Source organism: Penicillium cosmopolitanum (genome assembly GCF_028827165.1).
Source record: "Penicillium cosmopolitanum strain IBT 29677 chromosome Unknown utg000003l:1.0-3747932.0:1.0-3751027.0, whole genome shotgun sequence".
Taxonomy (NCBI): Eukaryota; Fungi; Ascomycota; class Eurotiomycetes; order Eurotiales; family Aspergillaceae; genus Penicillium; species Penicillium cosmopolitanum.
This window is the reverse complement of record NW_026622673.1, coordinates 1,129,427-1,138,300: the sequence shown is the minus strand read 5'-3', so window position 1 is coordinate 1,138,300 and position 8,874 is coordinate 1,129,427. Positions and strand designations below refer to the sequence as shown.

Sequence of the window (8,874 nt, the reverse complement as noted above, 5' to 3'; positions counted from 1 at the left end):
TCAGTCTCGCTGGCAATTTCCATCGTGATGTCCGCGCGTATGAAGGAGGCCCGGAGCTTCAAAATTTCTACCGTGAGTATCAATCAGATCTTGACGTTTAATGACCTCGCAGCATGCCTTTCCGCAACGTTCGTCAATGTTATCGATCAGAAGGTGATAGCCGCAATTTGCGGTGAAGAAACTGGCAGACCCTGCCAGACGACATGACTCGAGAGGCCCGAGATTTAGTATGCAATATCAACCGCGCTATGCTCTTGCGACACGAGAGAAGACTGATCAAAGGTGACAGCCAAGCACAACTCATTGGAGAGCATTTATCAGCTTCCAGGATCCAATCTCGTAATTCTCAGGTTGAAAAGAGAGATATCCTCGCAGCGTTGGATCAATTCAAAGCAACAGACACTCATTTGCACGAGACGGATGTTCCGGAGCATATATGCGGTACTCCGATCAGAACGCAGAGAACGAGAGCAAATAGTAGATGATTGTTTGCTGAAATGAAAAAATGAAATTGTCGGGTCAGCTCCTCACAAACAAGCCGTTGGAGACGCCTACTCGGAGCGGATTTTGCGCGAGTCCAACCACCAAGATGTCCACGCTTACGGACTTCGAGTCTGTAGATGGTGCGGATTTGCAGCCAGTTCGCAATCCTCTGGCTATTGAGATACCATCCGGAGGAATAGTTTACGTGCCGTCGCAGTCAAACTACAGCATTTATCCGAGAAGCGGGCAACACTGATTGTCCGCAGCAAGGTCGCCCCTCCCCCTTGCCTGACACCGTGTCCTCGTTCCTTCAAGTCGTGTTATCCCTGACACGGAGGATGAGAGGCGACGAGTATCTGACGGAGCTGCAGTGTCTGCGCACGCTGATCGATGAAAGTAAGTAAGCATGTCGGGATGTATGATCAGTTGAAGCGTGGGATCGATAATCAGGCTGCGGCTGCTGCAGCTATACCTTGTGGTAGCGGTAAACCGCTATCTCATCGGGATGCCGTACGGTCGGAGCCGTCGCTGGTATCTGGCTGGCTCTCGTCAGCTCAGACGGCCGGCACCATCCTGTCGAACGGCCTCTCGAGCGGGAGCAGCGTGGCACCTGTAGCCCGTGTAACCCGTGAGGAACTCCAGCTGATCATCCGTAGCACTGATCGCGGCCTGGTTGACCCTCTTCGATGTCGTGAGGACGTACTCCTTGAGCGCGCCAATCGAAGCATCAAGGACGCATTCGCTGAAATGATGACCGAGGAGTCTCCTTTCCGCCTCTCTGCTTAGGGATGAGCACGATATCGTCAAAATGCGATATCGTAACGCTTTTATTGTTATCGCTGTAGTAACGTAGAGGAAACGATACGATATCGTGTATCGTATCGTTCTTCAATTTTTTTTCGATATAGATGCCACGTTACGATATTATCATTGCGATAGTTAGTTGGTTAGTTCATCGCCAAGCGCTTAGTCACGAGCCCTGGTCAATGAAAAATCCCAATTTGCGGCACCTGGCCCCACTATACACCTCCGCGTTCAATATATATATCTGGTGGCGCTTGCAAGTGGTGAGTGCCAGTGTGTCTTTGCAGTATGACTTTCTCTTACGTACTATATGAATTTATATGGTGAATAGGGCAAAGCAAACCCTAAAGAGCATTTATAGATTCTGAGTCGATTTCCTACAACATGCAACCTTACAAATTCTATCGAATTTGTAGTAATTGATTACTACAAAATTGCCGGATCTAGTAACTAGCTAAAGCTATTCATAACAATATTGTAGAATCCAGGCGAGCAATACTCTCGCATGTTGGCCGTCGTGGTGGCCACTGCGGTCGCAGGTCAGCCCCGGTCGCGATCGCGGCATGTCCATCAATTTCTGATAGCCCTCTTGCTCGCGGCCCACTCTTTTATCCACCGCCCCTTTATTCGCTGCCGTACCCAGCGCTGCGCCGAGGAGGCCAATCGGATATCGGGACCACGATAATCCGCCCCACTCGGGTTCTCCGCCGCAAACTTAGCCTCAACGTTGGCCATCTCGTTATCAGGCACATCCAGATATGCGGGGATCCATCGGATCTCAGCGGGAATCGTTAGATAAGGCTCATAGCCGGGCGTAATAGACTTCATTCATTGACACACAAAGTGACCTCAAGCCGACATCCTTGATTCCCCCTCGATTCCCTCCGCTCACTCACACACATAGACCACGTCTGAATGCCTGCTGTACCGTCGGGACGAGCCTGCGAGGCATGTCGTAACGCCAGGAAAAAGTGCGACTCCGGCGTCCCGAACTGTGGCCGCTGCATACGATTGAATGTCACCTGTGTTGGGTCTGGACAGCGGCGATTCCTGTTCAAGGGCCCAAAATGCCATCGAAACCCTTCTTTCCAGATCGGATATCGCTTAGAGCTGCACAGGTTGCCAATTGATCCAGCGGATGGTCTATCGGCATCGTTGTTGCGAACCATCAGTCCCGAAACCGAGCCAAGGTTCAGCCTACTCCAGTCTTACGGTTCCTTTCTCAAATACCTGCCTCAACGGCTTGGAAAATCCGAAGCACTAGACTCTGCAACGCGAGCTCTTGTGCTCGCGCATCACGATATCTGCTCCAAACGCACTGTCTCCCTTCCTACTACCCTGGCCTACGCCACCGCCATCAGCAAACTGAAACTCGCGCTCGGAAATCACGAGGAAGCATCTTCCGTCCACTCGCTTGCATCGGCCACACTACTCGTGATATGCCGTGACCTGAATGGCACCGACATTCAGGACTGGAGCATTCACTCACAGGGCGCGGCTGATATTGTACAAGCACGAAGACATTTGCAGGTTCAAGACGATTTTGAACGCCAGCTTCTGTGGTCTTTGCAAGGCTATGTGGTGAGCGCCTCATGCTCAATATTAGGTTGTGATGGTGCTAATGGCAGATCAGGTTGGGCATTGTCTCCTTTTTCGAGACATGCGCCTTAATCCAACCCGATTTGAGAAGCTCGTTGTCACTCTTGGAGAAAATTTGCCGCCTGAAAGCTTCATACATTTTATTTTCAACATACCAAGGCTCATTGAACGTGGGAAGTCCCTCTGTGGTGACTTTCAAGCAACGCAAGAGCTTAACCAGGAAGTTCTCGCAGCATATCGCGCATTGACCTCTGCTAGACATGAGCTCAGAAAGCTTTTCGATACCAAACTGGTTCCAAGGAGCTTCTCGCTCGTCAAATCTTCAAGGGATTACGCCTTCGTTCTTACTCTATGCTCTATTTATCACAGCATGCTCGGTGGACTCCAGTCGGTTCAAAATAGTCTAGTGGTTGAGGAAAACGAGCTCATACAGGCGACACTCGACCTAGCCAAGGATGTGAAAGATCTCAGTCCGCTCGGCTCTACGTACATGTTTCTGCCTCTATTCACGGCTTGTTTAGCCACCGAAGATGCTGGAACGATAGATCTCGTGAAAAACGCGATTTGGAACTTGCAGCAGGATTACCATCGAAATGTCCAGATTGAATCCATGGTCCAGCGCATGGAAGAACTGCGATGTGATCTCCATTTCGAAAAAGAGGATTCTTGTCCTGCCGGGCCGGATTATCCACAAGTTGATACCTTAAGCTTATATAATGCTTATAGAGTATGATGATGATGATGATGATGATGATATTCTATTAACCTGATGCTGCCTAGCTAGAGTCGCAGTAGCAATGCAGGCGTTTCGTCCGTCCGAAGCAAGAATATGTCCAACGCCATAGCCCACGTAGTAAAAGACGACATACAAAAGGAAATAGGTAAAGCGCTACCCAAACAGGTAGTAATGAAGCCAAAATAAAGTCAAAAGTGCCAGACAAAGTAAAATCCCGCTCAAAAGAATGTGGCAATCGCTATGCAAAACGCAGTATGCAATATGCTTTGATATCCCCGATGTTACGAACCGGTGTTGTCGGAGTCACGTGCCCGATCACGTGACTGATCACGTGACCACAACCGTCTGTTCCATCTGTACCATAACAATCGCGCGAGAGCTTACCTCTCTTTCCTTTCTTCAGCTTTATTACTTTTCGTCAATACTACATGAATTCTGTTCATACCGAGTCCTAGACATCGCCAGAACCCATGTCAACCATGACCCAACCCAACCCAACCCAGCCCAAAATGGGTTTTGGGTCCAATTCTATAACCCATTGATGGGTTTTGGGTTGAGACCCTTAACCCAAAACCCATGTGGGAACCCACTGGGTCCCCATTTTAGTGTAAATAGCGCAAATATGCCAAGCTCACATGACTTCTAGAATTATGAAATTCCTGCTCGTAATTTAAGGTATGAGTTTACCATCCCAAGGTGTTGAATGCTTTATATTTATTGGATATCATATCATAAACTTATTATCCTAATGAATAAATTACAACTTAAGAGCTAGCAGATTATAACAATTTAATTATAAGATAGTGAATTCGATTACTAGTAAACCTCAAAGATATCATCAGTCCGAGCCTTTCGCTTTCGTCCTGAGTGACGAGGTTGCGATGGCAGTAGAGACTGTGTTGGCTGTAGCTCCTCATGATCATGACTGTCTAAGCTAGGTATTTCCTCTCTCTCCTTAGGATCTACTATATCTTCCTCCTCATGATCACTAATACCATCCATCTCAACCTCAACCTCCTCTGGATACTCCATATTGAGTTCTCGGACTGCCTCAATCTCCTGTAGGGAAAAGTACTGCTCTAGCTCCTTTGTCTCTGCTTCTTTAAGATTAAATCGTGTCGAACAAAGAAACAACATATGTTCCTCAATTGTTTCAGAGTTCATACGGCCACGTCGGTAATGACAGATATCACGCGCAGTATTAAAAAGCCGTTCAACACCTGCACCGGTTGCTGGAATAGAGAGTATATCTCGAGCAAGCTGTGCGATCGCAGGAAAACGGGATTGATTCTCACGCCAGTATTGTAGTGGCTCAATCTCAATTAGATCTAGATAGTAGATATTAGTATATAGTATCATGAATAAATATTGAGAAGAGATCACATACCACCGTCTAGATACTGGCTCACTTCGTCGTCTGTAGGCTTTGTGGCTCTTTGATTACCACTCAACATCTTACTTAGCCGTGAAGTAGATGTAGGCTGAGTCTGAGGATCAGGAGTAGATTGGTTATCTAAGAGACGGGTCTGGTATGGAGATAATGCTGTCTGGAATGATCTTCGGTACCTCACCCGCCACTCATGATCCCAGTCTTCTGAGAGAAAGAAGCGAAATCGGCTATCAGGTGCTAGCATTGTGCTAACAGCAAAGGTATGCCCTCGCATATGGTCTGTCTGTGCATAATGAATACGAAGTTTGTCATGACCAGCATCCAAAGCTGTTAACATTTGCTGCTTCCATGGAATGCGCTTGCGTTTGAGCTGCTTTTTTGCCTGTTCTAAATGATTGAAGAGTGCATTGTAGAGCTTGAAGACAAGATGAGTTGTGACATCCTTTGTTTTTGATAGCTCAGTAGTATAGTCAAAGAATGGCTGAGTTATACAAAGTAGATAGTCAATTTGTCGCCACTCATCATTAGTCAAGAGCATCTCTGTACAATCATATTCCTCACAGAAAGGCTCAAATAATAGGCGAATTCGCTTAGCCCGGCGAAGCATCAAGAAGGTAGAGTTCCAACGGGTCTTGACATCTTGAACAGGTACTAGTCGAGGTTCTTTTGGTTGGAGTTGAAGAAAGGTCTCACGACGTTGAGGACTGGCATTGACGTATATAGCCAGATATCGAATCTTATTGAGTGTTGCTGTAATACTGTAGTTCTGGGCATTCTTTTTTGCTGCAGCAGAATGCTGCTCAGTCCATCTAGTCTCAGTATCCTCATTCTGAGGAGATGCCTTCAGTTTCCCAAGAAGCTCATTTAAACTCAGCTGGATAACGTGTGCAAGACAGGGAATCCGGATAACAGTTATATCAGGTGGCAGACTCTGCTGAAGGGCCTCAATCATTGTTTTGTTGTTTGTTGCGTTGTCGGTGGTGATTCCATAAATCCGATCTTCAATCTGATATTGCTCCAGAATCTGAAGAACAATTTGGCTCAGGTTAGAACCGCTGTGTACGCCATGCACTGGCTTAAATCCAAGCAACACCTCTTGGTACATCCAATTTGTATCCACAAAGTAAGCAGTTATTGCCATAAATGCCTGATTATAGGGTGACGTCCAGCAGTCAAGTGCAAGCGAAAGCTTAGTATTAGGAGGAAGGGTTCGGAGGGCCGATTGCTGACGTGTTTCAACGATAGAGTGTAAGCGGCGACGCATCGTTTTAGCAGAGGGTATTAAGGGCTCAGAGGGTGCTGAACGGGCAATACGGATAATCTTGCTAAGCCCGGGAGCTTCGAAAAGTTGCATCGGTAGTCGGTTGATAGTAGTAAACTGAAGTAGTTCCTCCTCCCAGTACTCTTGTGAAAAGGGGATTTCGACCGGAATAGTACTCTAAAACCCACGATTAATTAGTATTATATATGTAAGAGAAATAAGGTCATACCTTTGTTTTTAAAAACCGAGAAATCCCTAAGCCTCCTTTGCCCTGCCCTGCCCGGATACAGTTTGCAGTACCCAAATGCTTCTTTATTGTAGAAGTCCCTTGGTAACCTTTCTTTGTCGGAAGACTATTCATTGGATGCTCCAGAATTGCACCGCATCGCTTACACATAACCTTGGGCATTCCGTTCTTGATTGATGCAACCTGATTGTATTCTTGCCAGACATCGCCACTTCGGTTCAAATCCCACACCACTTTGCTTTCCCGCCCAAAATCAGTCTCGATCCACCATTTTACCCAGTCGTCATGTGCCATATTGTCATATAGTAGATATTCTTTTCTGCGATTAGGGCCAACGCGTAGAAGTGAGTCAGGGATTGGTGGAGGGTCAACTAGGCGGAGAAAGTCTGGCTCGCTGTAAGGCTCAAGGGTATCGATAAGATATTGATTCTGGCTACCGGAAGATGTAGTAGTATTCCGTAATGGGGTCAAGTAACCAAGAGTCTCTGTATTCCCATCATATAATGATGGGACAAAATCAGAATATTGACTTTGACTCTGTGACATAATTACCATCAATTGATCAAGGATTTATGGTAAGGCAAGGGAGAAAGAAAACAGGAGAGGGAATACCTACACTAACAAAGAAAGAAAGAAAGAAAGAAAAAGAATTGGCTTATTGTGTATAGATTGGTTGTAAAAGGAGATACATCAGAAGAAGATAGCCCGTTATTCCTGCTGATTTGGTTCTGGTGTGGGTTAAACCCAGCAAAACCCAGTAGAACCCATTAATAACCTGTCAAAAATCTCTTCTAACCCATTCCGACCTATTCCAACCCATTCCGACCCATTGATAACCCATTTCGACCCATTGATAACCCATTCCGACCCATTGATAACCCATTTCGACCCATTGATAACCCATTCCGACCCATTGATAACCCATTCCGACCCATTAATAACCCATTCCGACCCATTAATAACCCATTCTGACCCATTGATAACCTATCCCGCCTTATTAGCTAGCTTTAATTACTATAGATCTAGAATTTTTATATCTTTTAGAGATATTTCAGCTGAAATAAATAGTTCGTGTACCAAGTAGCCAAAGTGTAAGACCTTTATATTTCAGCGGAAATATAAGATGCTCAGCCTTTACATGAAAGATAAGTATTTTGTTTAAATGAGTAGCAACAAACTGTAGAGCTACTATCTTCAATTCATATTGTCAGAGAGTGTAGAGTTAGACAGGCGGTATCTATTAGGTTCTTATTGGCTGTAAAAAAGGAGGCGTATGTATGGCGTAGTAACTAATAATATTAGTTCAGACGTACGAGGGGTGATCAGCGGTACGGACGAGCTCAGGGTTTAGTAAAATAGGGGGGCTGAGTAGCTCACATGTAGGATTCATACAGCTCACATGTAGGATTCATACCTTAGAGAAGCAGCAGAGTATTTATGTAGGGTATACGTCTTATAATTAGTATAGGTGTAAGTTTTACTATCACTAGCGTAAGTTTCAGGTTCACTAGCGCAGTAACTAGTGTAGTAGTAGGAGGAAAATAGGCCAAAGCGTCGTAAGCACTCGTCAATCCTCAGATTTTGGTTAAGCTGCTTGAGCAGAGAGAGTCGATATCAAAGATCGTAGCAAGTTGGCCGCAGGTACAGAATAGGTTTAGGCAGTTAAGTTGGTCTTATGCTGATTGGTCTCTGTATAGGAGAATTATGGATTATATAAGGAGAATATATGAACATTCGACTTATACTCAACTCAGAAGTCAAGATAGATACTTGGTAACAGTCTATGGAGAGTAGAAGCCTACAATATTTACATTAATTAGTTATATTAATTAGATATTTAAATTATCAGAGATTGATTAACCTTAGGCTACTTTTAATTCCGATAAAGATCAAATTTGAGTAAATTAATTTTGGTGGCTAAGTGGCAGCTTGAAAGTACACTGACTTATGTCCATAGAAGATATATATCTTCGTCTTCTAAGTAAAAAATAGATATTAGCCTAAGGCCACACTTACATAAGGTGGTCATATGACTTAACTAGCCCGTCGGTAAGTTAAGGCTAGCGTAAGTTCGTCACCCGCGTTATCTTCTCAAAACAACCACGCGTCTTCAAAAAATAAAAATCAACACCTAGGACTCTACGATTAATCTTTTAGTAAGTATCTTCAAAATACTGCTCGATAATTCTCCTAGTCTTAAGGCTATTTACCTCAGTTGGATCTGACTTACTAATTTTAAACAGACATTATGGCGATCCATATATGTATTAATTTTGACGCGTTCCTGACCTTATTATTATCGCCAGTCTGCCGCAAACTTCAATTGAATAAAAGATATCAGCTTTATAACAGTC

General features: G+C 44.9%; 3 protein-coding genes across 3 annotated transcripts; 2 read left to right on the top strand and 1 right to left on the bottom strand.

Moving 5' to 3' along the window:
• Positions 1–589: 589 nt before the first annotated feature.
• On the top strand, positions 590–1,269 carry N7509_000492 (uncharacterized protein; the record flags this gene model as incomplete). Its single annotated transcript, XM_056625129.1, has 3 exons — positions 590–682; positions 750–879; positions 950–1,269. The coding sequence occupies 3 exons, from the start codon at positions 590–592 to the stop codon at positions 1,267–1,269; spliced, it is 543 nt and encodes a 180-aa protein (XP_056493711.1).
• A 933-nt stretch (positions 1,270–2,202) lies between these two features.
• Positions 2,203–2,958, top strand: N7509_000491 (Zn(II)2Cys6 transcription factor domain-containing protein; the record flags this gene model as incomplete). Its single annotated transcript, XM_056625128.1, has 1 exon — positions 2,203–2,958. One exon carries the CDS (start codon positions 2,203–2,205, stop codon positions 2,956–2,958), a length of 756 nt encoding a protein of 251 aa, XP_056493710.1.
• A 1,480-nt stretch (positions 2,959–4,438) lies between these two features.
• Positions 4,439–7,057, bottom strand: N7509_000490 (uncharacterized protein; the record flags this gene model as incomplete). Its single annotated transcript, XM_056625127.1, has 3 exons — positions 4,439–4,950; positions 5,010–6,450; positions 6,503–7,057. Coding segments are annotated over 3 exons (2,508 nt in total), but the record flags the coding sequence as incomplete, so codon positions are not given.
• Positions 7,058–8,874: the final 1,817 nt, after the last annotated feature.